Genomic DNA, 24118 nt, shown 5'->3' with positions numbered 1-24118 from the left:
GGTCACGTGATGTTTTCGCCGTGGTGCCGCCGAGGCTGCCTGCGTGAGTGCGAGTAGCCGGACGCGGCGCGGCCGGCGGGAGGGCGCGGACGGGGGCGGCGGGTGGGCGCGCAGGCAGGCACCGCCCGGCAGCGCCCGCTCCCCATGCGCGGCCCGCCGCGGGGGGCGCTTCCCCGGTGAGGGCGGATTCCCGCTGCCCGCCCCGTACCCCTTCCCGGCGCTCCGGACCCTGCCTGGCCCCTAAGATGGCGAGTGGGATGAATGGCCCGGGCGGCGGCGGCGGCGGCGGCGCGGCGGCCGGGGGCGGCGAGGAGGAGCCGGGCCCCCGCCACACGGGAGGCGGAGCCGTGCCTCAGCAGGAGCCCGGCGTGCCCGGCGCGGCGGCGGGCGAGGGGGAGCCGGCGGCGGGCGAGGGCGGCCGCTGCCCGTCCCCTCAGCCCCACCACCTGCTGCTGCTGCTGCGGCGCTCGCCCAGCGCCTCGCTCTGCCCGGCGCCGGAGGCCGCCCCCGCGGCGGGCCGCGCCGCCCCCGCGGTGGGCCGCGGCGGGCAGCCCCCCCCGGCGGGCCGCGGCGTCCCCCCGCCCGCCGCCGGGGAGGACGTGAGGAAGTGCGGCTACCTGCGGAAGCAGAAGCACGGGCACAAGCGCTACTTCGTCCTGCGGGCGGAGAGCCACCTGGCCCCCGCCCGGCTGGAGTACTACGACAGCGAGAAGAAGTTCAAGAGCAGCCTGCGGGCGGCGGGGGCCGGCGGGGCGGCCTCCCTCTGCTGCCCCCCGCCCAAGCGGGTCATCCCCCTCTACCAGTGCTTCACCGTCAGCCGGCGGGCGGACGCCAAGCACAAGCACATCATCGCCTTGTACACCAAGGACGAGTACTTCGCCATGCTGGCCGAGAACGAGGCCGAGCAGGAGGCCTGGTACCAGGCGATCAGCGAGCTCATGAGCCAGAGCAAGAGGGGCTTCCTGGAGCAGGAGGACCATGCTGATCAGCAGGTGGACGAGGATGACGAGCACTACGGGGCCGCCCTGAGGCCCGGCACCGTCTTCAAGGAGGTGTGGCAGGTCAATGTTAAGCCTAAAGGGTTGGGACAAACAAAAAACCTTACTGGAGTGTATAGGTTGTGCCTCTCCAGCAAGGCCATCCACCTCGTCAAGCTGAACTCGGAGGTGCCCTCCGTCCACTTGCAGCTAATGAATATTCGCCGCTGCGGACACTCGGAGAACTTCTTCTTCATCGAAGTGGGCAGATCTGCCTCCATTGGACCTGGAGAACTCTGGATGCAAGTGGATGATTCGGTGGTTGCACAGAATATGCACGAGACTTTTCTGGACACCATGAAAGCTCTAAAGGCCTTTGCAGAGTTCAGGCCCCGAAGCAAGAGCCAGTCCTCTGGTGGTGGTAGTGGTACCAATCCTATCTCCTTCATCACCACCAGGAGGCACTTGGGCAACCTGCCCCCCAGCCAGACGGGCTTGCAGAGAAGACCTAGAACTGAGAGTGTTGCCGGAGGGACTCCTCCTACCACCAAAAGCAGCAACTCCTATCGCTTCAGAACATCCAGCGAAGGAGAAGGAACCATGACGAGACCTTTTAGGTCAGTGACTGGGAGTCTGATCCACCTGAATACTGCGAGGATGAATTTGGGCCGGCAAGAAGGGAGCGGAAGGTACGTGAGAGCTGCTTTCAGCTCGTCTTATCACACCAGGTCTGCTTCGCTGCCCGTTTCTCACTTTCCCTCCACTACGAGTCCCATCAGTGTTTCTTCCAGTAGTGGCCATGGCTCTGCTTCGGACATGTTGACCAGGCCTTCTAGCTCATCCGTTTGTGGTTCCCCAAGCGATGGGGGATTTATCTCTTCTGATGAATATGGCTCCAGCCCTGGAGATTTCAGGTACTTTCGGGTGAGGAGTAATACACCGGATTCCCTGGGAAACACACCGCCTATCAGAGAGGAGAACTGTCTGAGTGAGTACATGTCCATGAGTAAGCAACAGGCAGATGATAGCTCAAGAGATGATTATATGGAGGCTGAAAAGTGTTTCAGGAAAAGAACTTACTCTCTAACAAAACCAACTTCTGTAGCAGTGCAGCAGAAGACGACACAAACTACAGCTTCATTAGATGAAGATTCTGCAGGAAATCATGGACGATTACTTTACTCTGAAACACCAAAATTGAAAGATAACCATGAATCGGATTACAATGATGCTAACCTTGATTCTGTATGTAACCAAAGTAGGAGTAAAGCCAGGGATGATGGATACATGCCAATGATGCCAGGAGTTGCATCTTCTCTATCCAGCAACAGCGATTATTTGCCAATGACTCCTAAAGGTATGTCTGTTCCAAAACAGATTAACAATTCATGGTCACCGTCTCAGGTTGACTCCAGAGGATATATGATGATGTTTCCAAAGGCTAGCTCTTCACCTGTACGCAGTCCTTTAACTGGATTTATTTCTAAAGGAAGTAATGAGAAGATGATAAACAATGAGTATATGGATATGTCACCTGGTAATTCAGCTCCAAAGCATCCCAGTGATTCAAATTATATTCACACCGCTTCTGTTTCCAAAGGTTTCAGTTCGTATTTTTCTTTGCCCCGAAGCTTTAAGGCATTATCAGGACAAAACGGTGACCACAGTGAATATGTTCCAATGTCTTCACCTGGAAAACTCTTGTATGGTGGACCAGAAAATGTAAAAGGAGTCGGCAGCGAGGCTCTGGCTAACGGCATCTCTAAATCACCAGTGGTGAAAGGTTCAGATGAAGGACTTGTGCAGAACAGGGCTACTAGGCCCACAAGACTCCCGCTAGGTACAAGAGGGAGCAATACTATCCCAAGAATGTATGATCGTACAGTTCCACCTGAGCCAGCGAGTCCCGGTGAATACATAAATATTGATTTTAATGAAAAGGCGAGTAATACACCGTATTCCTTATCTGCAGAAGGATCGCCATCATCTCTAGGCTCAAGTAGTGACCACAGACAGTCCCCGCTTTCCGATTACATGAGTGTTGACTTGGATGTACAGTCACCGAAAGTAGCGAAGGAACTGTCCAACTCTCTAACAGATATTTCAATTTATGCAAGTTCCAGTATTCCTAGAAACCAACCAAATCCTGACTACGCTAGGCTTTCATTTGGTACTGCTTGTGTTAGCACCGCAAGTAACAGGACTGATGACTACACGGAGATGACATTCAACATGGCAGCAACACCACCTCGGCCATTTGCCGCCGAATCGGACGACGGTGTAAAGATCGATAGCCCTTCTTCCATAGTTAATAGACTGTGCATTGTTGATCGATATGCTGGTAGCGGTAGCTTCTCTGTTCCTAGCTCTGAACCTCCTATGGGACCGAAAGTGATTCGAGCCGATCCTCAAGGCAGGAGGAGACACAGTTCTGAAACGTTCTCTTCTGCTGGGACTGTGACGACCTCCTCCTCTTTCTTTACTGATAGTAGCAAAAGACACAGCTCTGCCTCATTTGACAATGTTTGGTTAAAACCAGATGAAAACATTTCTGATGGTCAGGAAAGCAAAATGTCCAGGGATACCTCAACTGGATTTCAGAATGGCTTAAATTACATCGCTCTGAATTTACGCGATGACCCTATAAGCTGTGAGGCAAGTACTACAGCGCCAACTTGCCATCTCCAAAATGGTACTTCAGGTTTGGACAGTGGAGCTTACGTAAGCATAGATTTCAGCAGATCCGATGGGCTGAAGTGTAACGCTGCGAGAAAAGGTTTGTAACTTTAAAAGCACTTTCCTTTCATGCTCGCTTAACTGTAGGAATTAGGTTCTCTACTTAATACTGAAATGTGGTCTTCAGAGTGGGGTAAATGTTTTTTATAATCTTCTGTATTATTCTAGTACAACCAGTCTCCTCGTAGCACAGCATCCTAACTGCTGAACAAAGATGAAAGGGGACAAGGTCCTTGGCCTAAGGGTTTATATGACTCTTCTAGGCAGTTAGAGGTGTTATCAAACTGGCATCTGCCTTGGTTTTTTAGAAAAGAATTTTGCTAGTATAAACATTAATCGTATATTATATTGTGAATTCTTGTCCTGAGGTAATATAGCTCTTTTTTCCCTTCACTTTTCTTTTCCTCTTCTTCCCTTCTTATAACTAGATGACTCTTCACTTTTTTTTTTTCGTGAACTTGATGTTTTGTAATTTGTGTCATGGATAGGGAGAGCTGAGAATGGCTAAATTGGGTTTAGACATCAAAATTTGGGGCTTAGATCTGTTTCTTTCAATAAATGTAGGTGAAGTGCATGTCTTAGGGTTTTTTATGTGCAAACCTGCTCGCATTTATTTAGTTGAATCTTACGTAAACAGAACTCAGTTTTTTCCCTTGAAGGTTTGGTGTGCTCCTTCTGAGCTCTGGTCTCCAAAGTATCCTTGTATCCTCCAGAGAAGCCATCTCCTGGTGGCTGACGAGGGTGGTGGGGGGCTCCTGCAGCCCATGCTCTCCACATTTCACCACTTAGTAGGGTCCGAGGGCTGAGCTGAGCCGTAACCCTTCCCCTGCTGTACAAGGGATCTGCCTTTGGCGTAGCAGGTGAGGAATGCCTGTGATGGAGGAAGAGCAGGCTCTGAGCCCTGTCTTCCAGGTCTGAAACTTTGGAGAGAAGGTTGCTAGCTTTCAAGTGATCAGTGGTCTGACCAAACTTAAGGTAATGCAGTTTGAGGTGTGCATAAAAAATGAGGGTGTTGGGGGTGTGGAGGAAGAATATGGGAAAGAGGAGGAGCGCTCCTATTCATATGTTAAGCTCTTTGCTCTCACGGTGGGAGCAAAAAATAGCAATTAGCTGTTAGTGGTATTCTGCATGTCCACTGGCTGAACAGCAGTGTTTGTGCAAGCGCTGCATTGCACTGTGACTTTGGAAGTATAATCCTTATTTTGGTGTTAGTGACCCACTGAACTCCTTACAGTAATTCCCCTACCCGGATAGAAAACTGTGTGTGTTGGAAATGATGTTTTCCTCCCTTTGCAAATGTATGTGTAGTCAATAATTGATGAGTACTAAGAGGAAATATTTAATCGCTGTTGGACATTGATATTTGTCTACTTCTCTGTCAACAGAGAAAGCAGTTAAGGGGCAGGCTACTGCTGGCTTTTGCATTTTTAATTACAATCTTAAACACTGAAATGATAGGGGTTTTTTTATCGTTTCACTTTAAAAGTAAGTGTCTGAAGGCAGAAGGTATTGCAGGAGCTTAAAATTGTGTAGCCTTTAATAGTGGAAGGTATAAGCCTGACTCAGCTCGCATGCCATTCGAAGTCTGGCAGCACTGCTTGGGGCTGCTCAGAAATGTGTGGTTTGCCTCAGTGGTTTTTTTCCTCTGCTTTGTTTTGTTGGTTGGAATCAAATTTAGAAGACGTTGAAAGTTGCCAGTCCAAGAAGTGCTTTTTTCCAAAGTTAGTCTTTCAGCACTTCAAAGATTTGTCTGCTAAGTCAAAGGCACACTGATGGCCGTAGCCGACTTGTGTTTGGTTTGGTGTTGTTTTTTTTTTTTGAAAAAAGCACCCCCAAAGACAGCAGAATTCGTACTTGATCTTATTCCCCTCATATGACTAAATCTGTGTTATAAAGTAAAACTTCTTACAAAAAAAGAAGAGAGATGATTTCCTTTCAGCTGTACTGTAACTACTACATTTAAAAATATTTTTCAAGAGATAATGTGTTTAGAAATTGTATTTATGTTAAACATTTTGCTTACTATTGCTACAGCAAAATAGCTACAGCCCTGTGCTTGGGGTTCTTCCCTTGTCTGTTACAAGTTGCGGAGGGGCAAGAGATTTACAGCTGCTGGTTTTTGCCGTGAATTGAAGTTTTCTGGAAATGAAGCATGCACTAAAAGAAACTGTGCATAAAAACATGGGCATTGGCAGGAAATTAAGCAAGAGAGTAGTAAGAGCTTAGGTTGGTGGTTTCTTTCTAGTCCTAAAAAGAAAAACAAAATTATAAAACACTGCTCCAGAACAAGGCCTAACAGTTTTCTATAAAGACAGCATAAAATATTTCTGGTGTATAGTAAGAGGGCAGGTGGCGTGTGGACATTGTTCACTTGTAGGTGGCTCACGGAGGGGTGAACAGATTTCGGAATAGTCCAGGCTAAAAGTAGCTTGCCAAACTTGAATACAGTGTTGTAAATTGGTGGTATGTATCTGTTTCTTAGTAATGACTTAAAATTCTTGATTATAAAGATACCAATTTTCATTCACATACTAAATCTATAGCAAGCATAATTTAGAAGTCTGTATTCTTTAAACAGCTTATCAGTTTCTACTGCAATAAAGCTTTTATTTTAATATTTAAAAAGTTTTTCTGTAATCCAGAAAAACACTTTCACATTCCATTTTGAATAGTGGAAATAAAGCTTCATTCTTAAACCTCTTATATCCTGAAGAGGTGTAGTGTGCCTATGTGTAATTGATATTTTTAATACTTTTGGAGACTTTCAGCAGAACTGCGTGCTGTCTCTTCTTTCCTTCTGCATCCCACTCTTTTGGTCTCTTTGCTTGAAAAAAGCTCTGTGGTTAAATCCATTCTTGAGGAACATATTTAGCAGATGCGTTTACCCTTTACTTCCTAGAAAGGAGCTATCCCATATTTATTAAATTCTATCAGGTAGAGAACTTTATCTCTTCTCCCCAAACTGCAGTTTTACTGGAAGGAAAACAGTTCCCAACTTTGGATTGTTGGCTTTTTTGTTTTGTTTTTGTTTGCTTAAATGGAATATTGTGTTCTGTGACTCAACTGCACTCTCCTAACTGCTGAGGGTGGTAGAGTGATTTCCAATGCATCGCTGCCCCCTCATTGTAATTCCCAAACTACTTCTGGTTCAGGTTCACTGATGTGAATCAAACTTTTTTTTTCCTTCTCCATTCATGACACGGATGGAGGAGGGGGAGGGCACTAACTTGAAATGGTAAATAGGCCTGACTAGTTTTTAACTTTTATTTTAGGTTTAGGCAAAATGGAGCTCAGGTTTTAATGATGATGATAAAAAGAATGTAAGGTTCTGATTTCTAATGCTTGAAGTTTAAGGAGATCATTAGCAAAACAGTTTCATCATGAAATTGTTACACAATATTGAAGCAAGCGGTTTGCAGTTTTGATTACATGAATCTGAGTCATGAAATTTTGTGCTAGGAGTACAGAACACTAAAGCTACTTCAAACAGGGCTTAGCTAATGTATACCTTGTTATTGGGCCTTGTAGAAACTGAGGAGGATAATGAGAATGGGGCGGTAATAAACTGCATAATGGGTCCTGTATAATACAAGTTTCTTCAGACTTAATTAGAAATATTAAACCTGCAAAGATACCCTGGACTCCAAAACCAAAACAGACTGTTCAGAGTAAAAGTAATGTTCAGCTTAATATCAACCCACCTATTTTACACCCACTCTTTAATCTTATCTCTACCTGGTATTCTAACACTATGCTAAGATACTATTTCAGAACTTCTCTCAAGTGCAGGATTATAATTTAAATGGTCCTCACCTTTTTAATCTCCTCCTGTGCTAGACTGGGCGAGAGCATTGTGTACACTGTGGGGAGCTGGGAGGAAGGAAAACAAGTACAGCTGTAAAGCAGAACTTGTGTTCCAAATTGTCCAGATCCTTTATGGTAACTTGCATACTTCAAATGCAAAATCTTGAAGCATATAATGAACAATGTACACTTTGAGAAATTCAGAAGCTGGAAGTTTTAGTTATTACTAATATAGTAAATTACAGTTTACGGGATACCAGGCAAATAACTGCCCCTTTTGGGTTTCAAACTAGCGGTTTTTAAAAGTTTGCTTCAAACTGAGGCTCTTTTGTATCGGCAGAATACTTAAAGCACAGACCCATTTAAAAATAACTTGACGAACCCTACTGAAGCACATCCGAACGCTGCTATGAATCCTACATCTTTGAAGTAAGGCCGGGATAATAATTCTTTAAAAACAAACAAACAAACAAAAAAACCCAAAAACCCCAAACCATTTTTATCTTGCTGTAACAGATGCCACTTTAACAGTCTTGAGTGACTTACAGCTATGCTTAAAAATACCCAGGGTAACTTTCTCAAGTGGTATATAAGCTGCTGAAGGCAGAACAGATTTTTGCCGTGCAGCGTGGGAGTGAGCTAATTATGACATATTTGACCAAGAATCAGTTCGGTTTTACTTGTGCTTGGGTGAGAAAATCTGAGACAAGAATGTTCTTCTGCCATTGAGAGAGAACGTTTACTTGTAGTCGGTGTTGAAATACTTTTGGAAATCAGCTTTCCAGACTCTAAATCCATAGTTGCAGCTGATGGTCATCTGTATCTTTTTTGGAAGTCTAAAACTTTCTGTTTGTAGCTGCCTTGTAGGTTAAAGCGCTGGTGCAGGGCGTGGGGAGTAATCCCATACTGATTCAAACTGCTTTTTTTTTTTTTTGTCTTTTGGTGAAATCTTAAATGCATTATTACCCTTTTAGTTTTCCCTCTAAAACTTCACATTTTCCCCTCCTCCTCTAATGTCTGAGGGCCCCTTGTTCCCCCGTGGCGTGGGGTGGCAGGTGGGAGCGCAGGAGCGCTTGCTCCATCCTCCCAGCGGCTGTATTCCAGCCCAGCATTACTGGGGTGCTTTGTCACTGGGTATTTCTTAAGGGTTTTTTGTATGTCCAGCAGCATGTTAGCAGTAGGTAGAGTTTGGGTTTGTTTTTTTCTCTGCATATGCTCTTTTTTTATGAAAGGATCTTTAATAAGTTTTCTTCATATTGATTGCTGGGGGGAGGGTTCATACCTTGAGGTTTTGGATGGTACTAAAAAGAGCTTATAGTAGTGTGTCTTGGTGTGTGTTTGCGTGCTCTGTTTGTGGATCTGTGGTGCTCCCAAAAACATGCTGAATGGTGTCCAGTATGTTGATTGCGCAAACAAGTTTGGTTTTCTGATCTGAAGCAGGAAACAAACTCTACAATTTTATTTTAAGTACTGATGTGATCAAATGTGGCATTCTTCAACCCAAAGGAAAATGGAGTGATAAAACTGAAAGGCAGGTGAGAGAGAGTCAGGCTTTCTGGAGCCTGGGGATGTATTACTGCTGTTTTGTCCTAAAAATGTAGCATTATCTTATGACTCACCCTTAAATGGTACGTAATGACTTGGCTGGAGAGCTGTCCTGTGGCCCACCCTGCAAATTTGCTGTTTGACTTTTTTTCACGTTTAACTTTTGCGTATTAACAACAATCCAATGATCAAGTTGCACTGTTGTCTTGCAGGTTGAAGCAATGACTAGGGGAAAAGGAAAAAGTGTGTTCTAGTTTTAATCAAGCCCTGCATCTCCGTAAAGGTCACTCAGCTTAGGGACGGTTACGATTTAGTTGAGAACCTTGATCAACAGGGATTTGTGACATACTTGAGGGCAGTGGGAAGACAAAGGTAAATTAGCCTGACTCATCAAAGGCATTTCAGAAGTGTTGCTGAGTATCTTATCTAAGTGATCTTGAACATATAAGTGTTTGGATTTGTGGAGATTTTGCTTCAGGTGTAGCATTACCCCAAGAGCAGCAGCGTAATAGACTGTTAGCAAGAATTTTCTGTCCTGGTTAAGTCTTGAGCTGTATCTTAAGGGGCAAAGGCTGCTTATTGCAAAACATTATTTTTCTGTTAATTTAGCTATATGGTTGGATGCTAACAATTTGGACTGCTTGTGTGTGTGTATACGTGTGTTGTGTGCCAGTGATTTGTGGGTTAAGTGTAAGGTCTAATCATTTTTAATCTTCCGAGAAGAAAGGGTTTTTGAAAGAGATGGCCTATGCTGAAATTAATTTAGTTAAGATTTGGCTATAATTCCAAGGTGATGATACAATTTAATGTGACTCACTTTTAAATTACGACTAGAAGGTGACTAGTGCTTGTGTTCACTGTATAGCGCATGTACCTTATGGACTTTATAAATATAAAATTGAATTATTATTTAGCGCATAAAATAGTAAGAATAGTGTTTCCTTTTTGCTAGGGCATGAAAGGCTCATAAATATGCTACCTACTTGGAGAAAGTTTTCCCTTTTAGTAGAACAGGGTTTTGTGGAATGACTGAGGATATCAAAATGTTTTTTTTCTTTTTCTGAAAATCATGGGAAATAATACCAAAAAGCGTGCAAGAAACCTGGTAAAATTTGCTTCTAAATTTATTGGGGCACTAATGAATGATATCCTCTTTCCACAGGGAATAGTGCAGTTCTCTTCCCATACTCATGCCAAACCAGCTTGCTTTATTGTTTACGGCTCTTGCTGAAGAGCTGAATTTGCAGTATAACTTTTTTGGATGCTGGATAGCCTGAGCCTGAATTATTTTTTGGGAACTAATGCTTCTTTTCACACAGGTCTCTTTAGCTACCAGGAGTTTGGAGAGTTCTTAGTGACAGCGAAGCAGATGCATCATTAGATAAATGAGAACTTATTGCATACCAGACCAAGAAAAACTATTAATGTGAGCCATGTGATACCTTATTTGTATGAAAACCCTGTTTAAGCTATTGACAGGCGTTGGCGTTTCTGCAACTTTTGTGGCACCTTATCGACAGTTGAGCTGAAATTGCCAAGACAAACCAGCAAATGGTACAAAAAGGCTTCTCCTCGGGTCTGGGCACCTTTAGTTTCCTGGTCTAAGTAACCGGAGCCTGTTTGCAGGTTGGCTGCGGGCGTTCTTCAGCACAAGTTGGATGCAGGTAAAACTTCTGTCAGTGCAGGTGAAGGAACGTGCTTTAAGTTCTGTAAGTCTAAACTAATTAAGTTTCTTGAGTCTAAACCAATATGGGTTGGGGGGCCAAAATGATACTGTTTGCTGTATGGAATATTTTAAGTTAGTCAGTTAAACAAATTTGTAAGCTGTTTGAGTTTTCAGTAGTAACATCCACCGTTGAGTTCAAACTTTCAGAATATTTGCTTTTTGTTATGTGAGACACTTTGGAAGGTATTTGCCGTCTATATTTAATTCTGTGCTCGTTTTTCGGGGTGGGGTGGGTGGGTTTTTTGTTCGTTTGTTTTTAGAACAAGATGTTTTTAAATTGCAGATTGTGGTGAACAGGAAATCAGTTAAAAATGAGTTGAAAAAATCAAAAGATTTGGTCTTGAGGTCATTCAGACAATATTACGACAGCGAGTCTGTTAATGAAAGCTTGTAGCTGCAGACGCGATCTCTGCTCGTTGTAGAACCTGAACGGGTAGGCAGGATGGAGGTCCCCCTACGTGCCGCAGATGTAAATGTGTTGGTCCCCGTCCTAAGGAGCTTACAATTTAGAAGATGAAACTAAAGAGATGGATGAAACTTAATGTGCTGGGGTGGAGAGTAAGATAAAGATCAAGGCTGCTACCATTGGCAGAACAAAGATAAGAGTCAGCCTTGCAGAGAGATAAAAGGCTGCCTGAGAGCGGTTGCGAGAGAGGAAGCTGGTAGAGGCACTTGGAAGGGTATGCACACGGCAGGGAGCGATGGAAGGTAGCAAGCTATAAATACAGTGGTTGTAATGGTTTAAATGACTTGAAAAGGATGAGGTAAATGTCAGAACATTGGCCAGGATATTAATCTTGGTAAGAGGAATGTGGGCCAACATGTATCTCCGAGTTAGGAGCATGTCCCAATGTTTACTTCTCCCTTTTAGATGTGGAATGTGATGATTTTTTTCCCCTCTTTTTTCCTTTCTCCTTTCTGTAAGCTAGTTTTCCAGCAGCCATGTGACTGATAGATTTGGTGCAAGCAGGGGTGCAGGAATGTGTACCGGAGCACAGGATCACCCAGTGCAGCATCCCTGGACAGTTAACGTCGCATGGACCTGTGTCCTCTGTTCTTTGTGAGACTTTGCTCCAGAAGCAGTTAGGGTGATGGAGCTGCCTTGGCATTGCTACTGGTTCCTTCTTGGTTTTGCAGGGGCTTTTTAGGTGGCATCTCTGGGATTCAGGCAACCTTCTAGCATTGGGGAGGAGGCAGCAGAGTGGCTTGGGAGATATATTCACCTTTAGGATTTGTAACCAGTGTGTCAGAGCTTTTGGAGTCCAACTCTGAACTGGGAGGTCTGGATGGCACCTGCTCATCGCTGCTGTGGTGCTTTCAGCTGCTTGAGAGTAGCCTGTGGAAGCTGGAGAGCAAAACGATAGCTTTGACAGGAGAAAGTTATTTTATTTCTGTGTCGGTAGATAGGTTGAATGGACACTGTAGTGGTTGTGGGTGAGTCTGGAAATGGTGGCAGCAATGAGGCTTGATTCACTGTTGAGGGTTTAAGTGATTGAAATATTAATGTTGACATGTTCCACAAGGTAAACACTAAACAAGAGTTGCACACAGTTGATTAAAAATTGCCTGTGTGTAGACACAGTTTAACTCTGTCCTTTGTGAGCTCCTGAACTGCTCCGGGAAGCTGAAGGCCCTGTCCCTGGCTCTTGTGCAGGTGCTGTGGTTTGAGAAGACCTTGCTTCACACATGCCATGCGATCTGAACCTTTCTTCTTCCTCCCCTGCAAAAGCCAGGGTTCTGGGTATCCTAATGTTAATGCAGACTCAGTGATGTGATAATTAGAAAATGTAGAAAATTGATGTGTGCCACTGCTCTGTGTGGCTGATAGCAAAGATTTTTTTTTTTTTTTTGGTACTGGCACGCATGGGCAGAAGGTATGGCTGAGGAGGGTGTAACTGTTCGGGTATGTGGCCATGTAGTAACTTTTTGCTTTTGACAGGCATTTATGGCAGTAGAGGTGAAAGAAAAAGGCAGTGCTGAATGCTTTCAAACATCAGTGGCTAAAGTGGTTGGGAAGAGCAAAGGGATGAATAGGAACAGGTGAAACTTTCTGTAGAAAGGAAATATCAGGAAAGGTGATTTGAAGGGTGGGGAGCCGTTTCATTAGTCATGAGTGACACTGTCCTTTCTCTTAGCTGTGTTCATAAGAGTAGTTTTGCTCACTGAAACTGAAGACCTGTGCCTGCAAGCAGACACCACCCAGCAGAGGAAGAGCAGGGCAGGCGTATATAATACTTCCCCACAAACATACACCCAGCCTCTGATTTTTTTTTTCCTTTTTTTTCAGCTTGGGGGACTTCCTGAGCCTGATGTAGTTTGTCTTTTATAATCCTTTATGGATCTTTAATCCAAGTACTTTTCCAATCTCTCTTTGATCCTGTGTAAACTCCTTGTACCCACAGCAGCTTGCGGTCAGGGCCAGTGCACGCTGCGTGCAGACCTCTCGCTGTCTATTTTGGACCTTGCTCCATACCGGCTTTGTTTGGCAGCCCCTAGTTAGTGTATGGGAGGAGATAACAAACCCTATCTTTTCTCTCCATGCCACTTAGGATTGTGTAGATGCTCTATCCTCCTCTGCCATACACTTAGCCAGCGTGCTGTCAGCAGCTTCCTGTACCGCACACAGCAGGGACCTGCAGTATAATTTTTTTTTTTTAATTTCCTGATAGGTCCTAATGCTTCTCTACAGGCTGAAGGGTCCTTGTTACCTGGCTGTTCTCACTGGGAAGCTGTTTCACACCTTTCATGAGCTTCTCCGCACTACTCTCAAACTCTTCCAGTTATTCCAAGTCCTTTTTGAATGAGGGAACCAGAGCTGTGCGTGCTGTTCGGCGCCGGTATTTGACGTGGCCGTTTTCTTTCCTATTTGTTTCCTAACAGTTCTAAAAGTCCTGTTTGCGGCAAGAGCACAGGCAGGAAATATATTCCTCCCTAGTGGCACTTCAGGGCTCCTAACCTTTGTCACGAGAGCAGAGTGAACTGTGGCAGGTGGTATTGTCAGAAGCCGCACAAACAAGATTATATTTTTTGGCTAAAATTTACCAATGTTTTCTGCAGTTTGGGAGGTCAGTCGTGGTATCTTACACATTTGCCATGAGAGTGCTTTTGAAAAAGCAGAACTTTTTTTTTATTCTTCTGCAACATGAAAATCTGAAATTTTGAACTTCTATGTGTTTTTAAGTGGAAGAGAAGTTAATTTTTAGTATTGTCTCGCTATATTGTAATAGAAGGTTAGTTTAGCAAACAAACAACAAAACAAACAACCAAAAAACCAAACCCCCCAAAACCCCAACAGCTTCGTGTCAAGCTGTCCGGTGCAATTTGAATTGGTGTTAGGGCCCTGCCAAAACTGCGTGCAAGTTTCCTAGTTCTAGGAATAGTATCAGTAAGAGATGAGATTAGGGAGTGTGCATAAGGCCTTCCTAGAAACAACACTACTGTTTATTAGAACAGAAAAAGAAGCCACTGTTGCAAACGATAAGGCATTTCTGCAAAGTGAATAAAAATTATCTTAAAGCATGGGAGAGGTTTTTTAGCTCGTGAAATTGCTAAGCTCTAATAATAGTGGAACCACATTTTGAATGAACAATTGTGGATAAAGATTATTTGTAAGAGTAACTTTGTCTTCTAAATTTTAGAAATTCAGCTTGAGGAGGAATCTAATTTACTGGGATGTGTTGTTACCAGTCGTTGTGTTTAAATAGTTTATCCAGTGAAAAGTGGGTCATGTAACAGGTTTTTTGAAACAAATTTTACTTTTTTTTTGCTTGTGGAAAGTCGGTAAAATTGTAGGTACAAAATACATTCATTAGCTCAATTCCAGCATCGTTAGTTTGTTGTTGAACGAAGAAAGTACTTGAAATATGTGCTTAATGGTAAGCACGTAGTTTAAGACATTTCCCAAATAAGGATGTCTTTCTGTGTCAGGACCTTGTTTGGATTACCCAGGTACAGTAACTGCCTGTGCAATGGCCACAGTAAATGTGTCAGTTTTCTGATTTGTATTTGTAGACTTGGTGTCTGCGTGAGCAAATTAAGAAGGAATTCTGCTTTTCTCAAGTAACGCCGCTTGCCTCTAGCAAGGTCTAAAGCTATGCCATTAAAATAAGAACTCGAAGAAATAGGACAATGACATAGGATAGTAACTATGTATTTGGTAAGATTTGGGGCAAAAAAATCTCTCACTAATTTGTGAAGAATTTGGGCAAATTACCTGCCTCCCCCCGACCTGCATGCCATATGGAGGGCTTGAAATGCAATACATTGCAGTCCTCCTGCCCTGTCCCGGTGGCGTGAACAAAATGCCTTTGGACGCGCACGTTGTGTCCTGAGGTTGTGCTGGGATTTGGGGCTTTCCTGAACAACAGGAATATTGTGTGGCCATGTGCGCAAGAACGTCTAGGGCTGTTCTGCTGCTTTTGATCTGCCTAAGTCAGATTAATTCCGATTTCCCCTGAACCTGAAGTTCAGGAAATGGAGAACTTCAGTAGTGTTCTCCAGAAAGCATTAAGCTGTCTTAGTCTTTGACATGGAGATTTTAATCATTTAATTATCTTAAATTAATATCTTCTGTAAGCAAAGCTTTTATCCTTTTAGGAATCAGTTGGAGAATTATGTCAGTAAAAGCCTTTCCTGTAAAAACAGATATTACTTAGGATGGATTTCTTTGGCAGAATTAGGATATGTCTGCTGTGTTCTTAAAACCTCTTGGTTTGTTTCAAAGTGGCCTGACTTGTATGACCTTAATAATTCAGATGCAGGAAATGAAGTGTAAATTGGATATATTCTCATCTGATACATTTTCAAATGGAACATGCTGAGTTTGCAATCTAAGGAATTAAGACTAATCTAATCCTTTGCCCCTAATTTTTATAAAACTATAGATTATTTTTGCACAGAAAACTTGCAGAGCGCTTTCTCAATGTGTTCCATAACTTTAAATAAAATATTTTTGAGCAATGGCATACTGCCATCCTATTTTAAATATTTGCCCTCTTAGTTTCTCTTCTGCCCTTGTGATCCTTTTCCTCTGATTGTTTGTTCCTCAGAAAGATCGGGACAGCTGTGTGTAGTCTCATCTTAAACTGATGAATGTAAATAGAATTGTGTAATGAAGAGAACATTGTTTTCATTTTCTAAACTTTGCTTATGTATTTTGAGAGGTGATCTGTGAAAATGTTTGGATGCTTTCTGTACTTGTTTTCCACATTAAATGTTCATAGGAAGTTGAATTTGTATTGTTCTCCATATTCTGAAGCAATAGAGCTCAATTTTGAGTAAAGGCTGAAGCTTTTGTGTAGAATCTGTTAACGGAGCTGAAGTTTGTCTAAACAGAAAAGCCCAGTGTAGGGTGCTCTGAAAACTGCTTAGAATAGTGTATTTCTAGGCTGCTTCAAAAGTGCAGAGAGTTTTCTGAGTTCAGGTTTTTGCTGCTTGTTTTGTCGTAATGATCAGTTGTCAGTTTTTTTTTTTTTTTGTAGACTGAGCAGATTTTCTTGGAAGAGCTCGTGACAATCCAGGAACAGCAGTGTGTTTACACTGCAAGTGAAAGTTGTCTTCAAACTTGTCACGTCTGATCTGGCCACTGAGTTTTATTCGGTGGCATTTATGTTTTGAGAACTCCAAGGCACTGATGGGCTGCTCTGTGAGCATTGTTGCTCTCTTCCCAGCTAGTTCACATCTCGTAATTTGTTTTCCTTTTAGAAGCGTTGTTTCATCCATTTCTCTGACAACTTCCTCTACTGTTCCATCAGTGTTGAGTCAAATACATTTATATGGTATCTGTAATCTGGTTTTTATTGTTGATCAGCAATTCTCGTATTTGTACTGTTAACATAGAAATCTTACATTATGAAGACTGAAATAAGACCATCCAGTTTCACAGAAGCTGTGTTGGTTTTTTTGAGCAGCTCATGTCCTCCACTAGTTTACCTTCACCTACCGACTAGTCAAAAGGCAGAAGAAGATCAGGTGCGGGAGAGAAGAGCCACCACGGAGCTTAATGCGCGAGCACTCCTGCAACCTCGCTAAATAAACCCACGTCACTTCCTAAGGATCCTTCTGGCAAGGAACCACAGAGGTGGAAATCCACAGATTAGCTCCGGGTATCAGTAGCACAACAGACATCGGCCTTGTTTTCACTTACATTAAACCCATTTTACACCTCTTTGACTAATAACTTTGCTCGTGGTGTATGTGCACGTGCGGTGCTTTCACACAGCTGGGTTCGGGTGCCTCTGTGTCGACAGAACTGGTGCTCTGTTGAGACCGAGGTTCCTGCTGGCTCCCTGCAGGCAGCTGTAGCACTAAAATGCGAGACGCGGTTAGGCGGGTGGTTCAGCGCAGATCTTCCTGGGAGGATGTGGTGGGGGAAGCTACATCAGCTGGAGCTCCTACAACTTCACGGTTCAGAAATCGGTGTCAGGGCTTGTTTCTGCGACTGTCCCTGGCTCTGCTGGAGACCCCGCTCACCCCTGGACGCAGACGCCCCTGGTCGTGACGTGGGATTTCTGTGATGCCTGGAGGTTGGCGGTGGGTGGCCTGTGGGCCTTTCTGGCTGTGGTCCTGCTGTGGTGGGGAACGGGCTCCTGAGTGCCACCCTCACGAATGGTGGTGACTGCAGACACTTTGCGGGAGGGAGCTTGCAAGACTTCAGTCGCGTCTTAGATTTCAGAGGGAATTTTTTTTTTTACGTGGTCAAGTTTCATGAGATTCTTTTTGCCTTTTCTATCTGATACTGATAGATGCGTTCACACACACACATATATATATATATCAATTTATATCTGTATCTATATAAATATGCTTGATGCTCTTATCCCAAAAAAGAGCTGATGAGTCAGGGCATCAGCCAGCTGTACTGCTCCAACTGCGATACTGACATTTCAGCTTTAACAAGGGGATTAGAGAAGTGGTGACAACCAGTAACTCCGTGTCTGAAAGACTCAAGGCTATATGAGACTGTTACCAGCTTGTAGGTAATGTTTATGTGAAATTCCCTCATGTTTATTTACAGTTCCCACAATTCTATTTTAGCTTAAAAATGAAGAGGAAAAGTGCTGAAGTATAGTTTATAATCATGGGGAGAAGGGGGGGACAAGTTAATGAGATCTTGTTTGACAAGCACAGAGTTTCGGGAAGGGGGGGACACTGCAGGGAGGTCCCGAGCTTGCCTTTACGCTGGTGTAAAACTCTGTTTGAGCCAGGACATGTAGGGAGTTCATAAGCTGTAGTGAAGCTTAGTTGAGGATACTTTTTTCTGGTTTCTTATGAATTAATCTGTGTTAGACTGGGCTCTGATCAGAGTTACCTGATTTAGAATTGGTTATCATGCTGCCTTCTGAGTTATGCCAGGCTTGTTCAGAGAAGCTTAGGAGTTAAGCAGGGTTTTTTTTTTTTTTGCTCTTGAGCTCTTCCCCTTCAAGTATCTTAAATGTAATTTGGTGTCAGTTTATGAAAGTTTTCAAAAACTTTTAGGTATAAATACTGAGTTCTGCCACATGGGATTGATTCAAACAACTGGGCCTTTGCTCTTCAAAATGTTTTGGGGATATGCTTGAAGAGATTAGAATAACTTGTCAAACGGCTTTCAGGTGTGCCTTGTGTGTTAGGCGTGGAGGAAAAATGTCCTGACAAAAGCAGAGACAGTTTTTGAAGTTCCTTTTATGTAAGTTTATAGGTCCACAGCAAGGAAAGGGTGGGGGGATGCTGGTACGTGTTAATTTTTACTGAATATAAGTTTAATATAGAAGCTTTAACTGTTTTAATGTTTGACTTGCATGCATCGTTGAGGTGTGATTCATTGCCAGCTGTGGTGCATATTTTCATCCTTTAGTCCTACAACAAAATAATATTTTTCTGAAGAGGAAAACTATTTAAAAAATGATAGCTTCACTTGGCTTTTGTGAAAACAAAGCCATCAGTAACCACATCACGCTCTGTGTGTAACAAGCAATAGCTTTTCGTAGTGGTCTTATGATCCCTGTGAAATAATACAAATGGAGATTCTTGAGTTGCGGGTGTATTTTGGCTGTTTCTTCCTTGAATTGTGGAAAACCAAGTTACTGTATTTTTGAAATCACTACGTATTTGAAAAATGAAACTCAGCAACTCAGACCTTGGTGTGGGTTGTGTAGGGATAAAAGGGAGTTTTCTCTGAAGTCGAAGGCCCCCTCTACTTCTGCACTGCATCCAGCCCTGCCACGGTCTTTGCTTCTCTGTCTCTCGAGCAGCGGGCAGCCTTTGCCGAGAGCTGGGGCTGTCCCAGCGGCAGTGGTAAGGGCAGGGCTGCTCAGCGCAGCTCATCTGAGCTTTGTTCTTTTTTTCTTGTCTTTTTTCCTCTCTTTTTCTTTTGAAGGGACAGTATTTTTAGCTGGACGGAAATCAGAACTTCTTTTACTTAGGGTGGAGTTTGTGTGTGCATACTTTATGATTGGTTATGTAAGTAAACATACAGGTTTGCATTATTATACATAATGCTTGCTTGTTCTTTAGATGGTCACATTTTCTTCAGCATGTTCCTGTGGTAGAGGCAGTGAAGCCCTATGCTTTCTTTAGCAATGAGATTTAACTGATTTCCTTGTGACCCTGCAGAAGAGCATGGGCAGGATTAAGCTCTGAAAGCCCTTCTTCCGTTCCAGCGGGCCGTGCTGCCACCGCTGTGCTTCGTAGTGAAGTATTCCCCGTATTGCGGTTCTTCTCAACGGCAGCGAGCTCTCCCAGAGCAGTGAGAGAGCTTGTACTGTGTGGCTTCGAGGGGAAAAAGTAGACTACATTTCTGTATTTGATGTTTTCTGAAGGCTAAATCTCCTATGCTAGCTGCTGTTTCTCAATGAGAGCAACCTGCTGTTTCCTCCTTCCCTGTGATGCCAGGAAGCAGATCCCGCAGACACGTACCTCAAACCTTGAAGAGAAGGTGACCAAAGCCACCTGACTGGCAGAGGACAGTGCCCTCAGTCCTGGCGAGAGGACAGACGCGTTGGAAGAGGACAGTCTGTCAGGACTGGGAGACGGTGTAACCCAGTGATTTGGCTGATGGTACCCCTCCAGACTGCAAATTAGCGTTCACACTGGCTCTGTTGGGAGTGGAAGGGGTTTTGTAGTGAGCTGAAAAGTGACTTTTTGTATGTTGCTCAGTTTGAGTTCACACCGCTGCAGAAAGCGTTTGCATCCCCTTCGTTAGATTTTTCCGTGTCAGGAACCTTTTGAGTGACTCTCACCTTGGCATGTGCACGGTTAATTGCAGAGCTGGCGTTCTGCTTTGAGGTCATCCTCTCTCCTATTTCCATTTCTGCCTTGTCACCCGACCGTATCTTCCTGTAATACAAGATTACATTTTTTTCCCCTGATTTTACCGAGCACTTTGTATTTTGCCTTTTCCAGTCAGTTTGAAGCCACTGGTTTTGGCTGACGGCAGAAAAGCTTGCTGTCTGCCATAGCGATGGGCTTTTGTACTGTGTGTTGCCTTTTAGTGAGACTTTCTTGAAGAAGGGAAAACTATACTCTGAGGTGTTTCTTACCATAACTAAATTAAGGTTTTTCCTGAAAAGTTGAGGACAGGGCACGCGGCTGTCATGACTTGCCACTCCTTGTTTGGAGCTGGAGTTGCAGGGAGTGTTTATATTGCAGTTCTGTACCTGCTGTGAATGGGAGTGTTCGCCACAACCTTAATTACACCTGGGTGAACAGAACTGCTCTACATTCATCCTGTGCTGCGTGCTTAGTAATAGCCTCTGCGATGCGCGTCGCCTTGCGAGGATCGAGATCTCGTTAAATGAAATATTGATAGTGAAATAGGTGATGGGTAGCTGTAAGCTTTGGTCCCTCCCACGGCGCGTGGGCTAGCAGTACGGTGCTGGCTGCAGTCCGAGCTCCTGTCCAGCGTACACGTGTCAGCTCTGTGGTTGCTGCGGCTCTTCGGTGCTTGCTTCAGACTTCATAGTTCTTCCGACGGCTCGGGATTTCTGAGCGTGGTATCAGCTGGTAGTGCCCCCTCCCTCTGTGAGGGACCCGTGTCCTGCATTCAGCGGCTGTCACTTCTGCAATGGATAAGCTCCATGTATTCTCCTCACTAGAAAACATTTTTTTCCAATACAACTTGCATTTAAAATGTCACTGACTTTTTTTCCCCCCCTTCCTTTCTAGACTGACTGTATTGCCATGGAAACCATTGTTGGAAGAGAAGACTTTTCTGCTGGTAACTCCAGAAACTGTGTGGTGCTTTTGGAAGCAAAGCTCAGCTCCAGCCGGCTACTTTCATTTCCACCAGCACGGACATAGACACACATCCTTTTAATTAATTTTTTCATAGACATCAGCTCTCTACAGTTGAATTAATTTGAATTGAGATTTTTTTCATAGCTGTGCTTTGGTGATGGAATTTGGTCTTTCATGTCATATCTATTTGGGAGGCAGCGTGAATGCCAATAGGAGATCCCTGTATGCCCCTTTCTTCCTCCTGCCTCTCCCATTAATTTTTTTTTTATTTATATTCTGAGAAGTCAAAGCTGGTTTCTGATTGTCTGTTTAACATGGGTTTTGCTTCTCTGGTACATTAACAAGTGGTTAGTTTAAAACATCTATTGTTTAGAAGTACTTTGGCAGTTCAGGATTTTTCAGGTGGCTGGGCGGAAGGAGGGAGGGAGAGGGAGGTGCACATTAGCTTGAGGGGAGAACCCGTGGGACTGAACTGGTCTGAGGAGGAGAGACCTCTTCTGCCTTTTTTTTCTTTTTAAGGTTTTGCTTTTATGGTACAAGAGGTATTTCTTGATCATAGGCTAGAATATTTTAAATCAAATATCTGTCAGAGCTTAAACTGAATTTTTTTTTTTTTGCTCAGAATTTTGGTATGTACAAAGTAGGATTAATGGGCTGGTTGTCTTGTAGATTGTTTTTGTTCTTACCCTCAAGATACTTGTTTATAAATACGAATTGTGTAAAATGAGGTTTTTGTTCATGCATTCAAATGGAGAAGCGCAGAGTCGTATCCAGCATTTGTGACTTCTGCATTATATTTGTCAGCTGTAGCTTTTTAAAGGGAAACCACCCTAATTGATCTTACTTTCAACCAAAGCCCCATTTTTAATTTGGGACTATTTTTGTTCGTTCTTCCTGGCATAATGGGGAAAAAAGTAAAATGTTGGCTCATAAATTGTCTTTATCCCACTTACAGAAATGCGAACAATGACTATTTGACGTTTTTAAAATAAGCCCTGATTTTTCTGCAATTTAAGTGCTTCACTCTTGTACTGAATTTTTTTTTTGGTTGAAATGAATTTAGGTTTTTAACACTGCTATGAACTTAAAGAGCATGACACTAGTCGTTGGTACATGCAATGTATAATAAAAGGCACTGACGATTAATAAAGGGTTTAGAAGTGGTACACAAATCCTCATGCTGTACTGCACCACACAGCTGGTAATCCTCTACATTGTATATTGTACAACTGATTTGTCAGGCTGCCTCACCTCTAACATACAACCTTTAAATTGCTAGTACAGTTTGTATAACAAATTAGACACTGTCAACTTTGTTCGGTGATGTGTACCCAAATCTATTTTTGAGTAGTATTAAAATGTACATGTCACTGAAATATGAAGACACTTTTTTTTTTTTGGAAACATGGTACCAATCAGTTTACGCAGTGTCTAGTGACAGGAAAAACTGTTGCTACGAGGTTTAAAAGCACAGATCTGTTTCTGATTCTGGAAGAGAAGCTTAAGTTGGTACAGTTACTTGTTGCTGCTAAACATACACTAATTAAAAATACGACCACTCTTACAGACCATGATACTGTCTTGCCATATAGCTTTTGTTTGGTCCCGTAAATTAATAATGCAATATGTAGACAGCTTTTTATAAAGCTTTACATCTTTTCTAAGAAATCAAAATTTGGATGAAGATAGTTCTAAACATTTAATGTGAAAGGAAAAGGTTGTTTTGAAGAAATTTGTTACATACTTATTTCCTATTAGATCCCTGAGGCTGCCATTGTACAATATACAGCACTGATTTAATAAATGCTGAATAAATAAGTAAATGGGTAACCTCAAGTATAGTGGTACAAATACTAATAGGTACGGCATAATAAATATGCAATCTTTTTGAATCTCTTAGTTTACAGCAACTAATTTATTCAGTATTGTGCTGGAAGAACATTTTCAGATGATGTAAAACATATCACTATATATACTACCTTCCAGCTACCCGTTTATGCTGCTGTATAGTACAAAAATACCAATGATAGAGAACAATGTTTGTCCTGTAAATTTAATTTGATATTGGACAGTTATTGTCTGTACAAACTAAAACATATATGGTTGAAACTGTTCATTATATTTGCTATTTCTGCTTCACAGATCTGTTTTAAAGTTGAGCTGATTGATCTGGCTTTGTCTTCCATTGTAAATATTGTTATGTTGTTTTCTTTGTAAAACACATCGCGTTTGCGGTTTTGGGAGACTGGCTTGAAGCTCTGTATAGTGTTTATATTTATCTGACTTGGCTTTCCATAGAGCTACTTGCAGTAAATACGTGTTCATGTAGCTCCGTGTCTGGGTTTTATTTTTAAACAAACTTTTGGTTTTTTCTGTCAGAAGTGCATTTCCTCCTGCTGCGGCTGCTTTCTTCTTAAAGTGGTTTTGTCACCCTGTGTCCCTGAAGATTCAGAGAAGCTTTTTGCGTATTTTAGGGGAGTGATTCCCAGTCTGTCCAATTTTCTCTGCCACTTACTGTAACAGGTAACAGACAGCAAAACACCCAGGAGTTTCCTTTGTCATAGATTCATAGTGCTGGTAAACAACTGAGTTTCTGAATGAAGAAAAAAAAAAATCAGTGCCTGATACTTTCTTGTTCTGCTTTAAATGCAGAAGACTCTGGCAATTTTTTATTCATAACTTTGTCCATGACCGGGTATGGAAGTTTCATGATCCAAAAGTACTAGTCCTGGAAGGAATTTTTAGCAGTGTAGTATCAAACAGGGTCCTGTCTTTAGAGTTTAGGGTAGAAGGGAACAAGTATGGCTTGCTGTTGTAAGTTTTGTAGTTACACTTTGGTTGGTATGTGTAAATAAGGTCTTGGCACGTAAAACCAAAACCCATACAGATATCTTATCATTTCAGGTAACGCACCCATGTGTAAAAACAACTGCACTTAAGTTGGAAAATAACAACAAAATGTAGTGCCTTTTCAGATTCCTTACTGACATGAAGGATATATCAATAATTCTGTATAGAAGGAGTTTTATCCATAGTTGTGAGCGTATATGATCTCCACAGATGTGGGAGATTACTGTGAAATGTCTTGGATTAGACTTTTCTTTTTTTAAAAATA

General features: G+C 42.9%; 1 protein-coding gene across 5 annotated transcripts; it reads left to right on the top strand.

The window, feature by feature from the left end:
* Window positions 1-129: 129 nt before the first annotated feature.
* Window positions 130-23331, top strand: IRS4 (insulin receptor substrate 4). 5 transcript variants are annotated; one of them, XM_075162427.1, is made up of 4 exons: window positions 130-3753; window positions 16269-16565; window positions 16698-17319; window positions 20932-23331. In XM_075162427.1, the coding sequence occupies exons 1-2, from the start codon at window positions 246-248 to the stop codon at window positions 16271-16273; spliced, it is 3513 nt and encodes a 1170-aa protein (XP_075018528.1). In that variant the 5' UTR covers window positions 130-245; the 3' UTR covers window positions 16274-16565; window positions 16698-17319; window positions 20932-23331. The 5 variants fall into 5 exon arrangements, with proteins under 5 accessions (XP_075018528.1, XP_075018526.1, XP_075018525.1 ...); XM_075162425.1 differs by lacking the exon at window positions 16269-16565 and having other exon boundaries at window positions 16698-17312; XM_075162424.1 differs by lacking the exon at window positions 16269-16565.
* The last annotated feature ends 787 nt before the right edge of the window (window positions 23332-24118 follow it).

Source organism: Calonectris borealis, chromosome 13, assembly GCF_964195595.1.
Source record: "Calonectris borealis chromosome 13, bCalBor7.hap1.2, whole genome shotgun sequence".
Lineage (NCBI taxonomy): Eukaryota > Metazoa > Chordata > Aves > Procellariiformes > Procellariidae > Calonectris > Calonectris borealis.
The sequence above is the reverse complement of the archived record's forward strand: the minus strand, read 5'-3'. Positions and strand labels throughout refer to the sequence as shown.

Coding starts and splice junctions, on each gene's coding strand:
- IRS4 (XM_075162423.1), top strand. CDS start 246: ATGGCGAGTGGGATGAATGGCCCGGGCGGCGGCGGCGGCGGCGGCGCG. Junction 3,754..10,381: donor GTGTAACGCTGCGAGAAAAG/GTTTGTAACTTT, acceptor CTTTTCACACAG/GTCTCTTTAGCTACCAGGAG.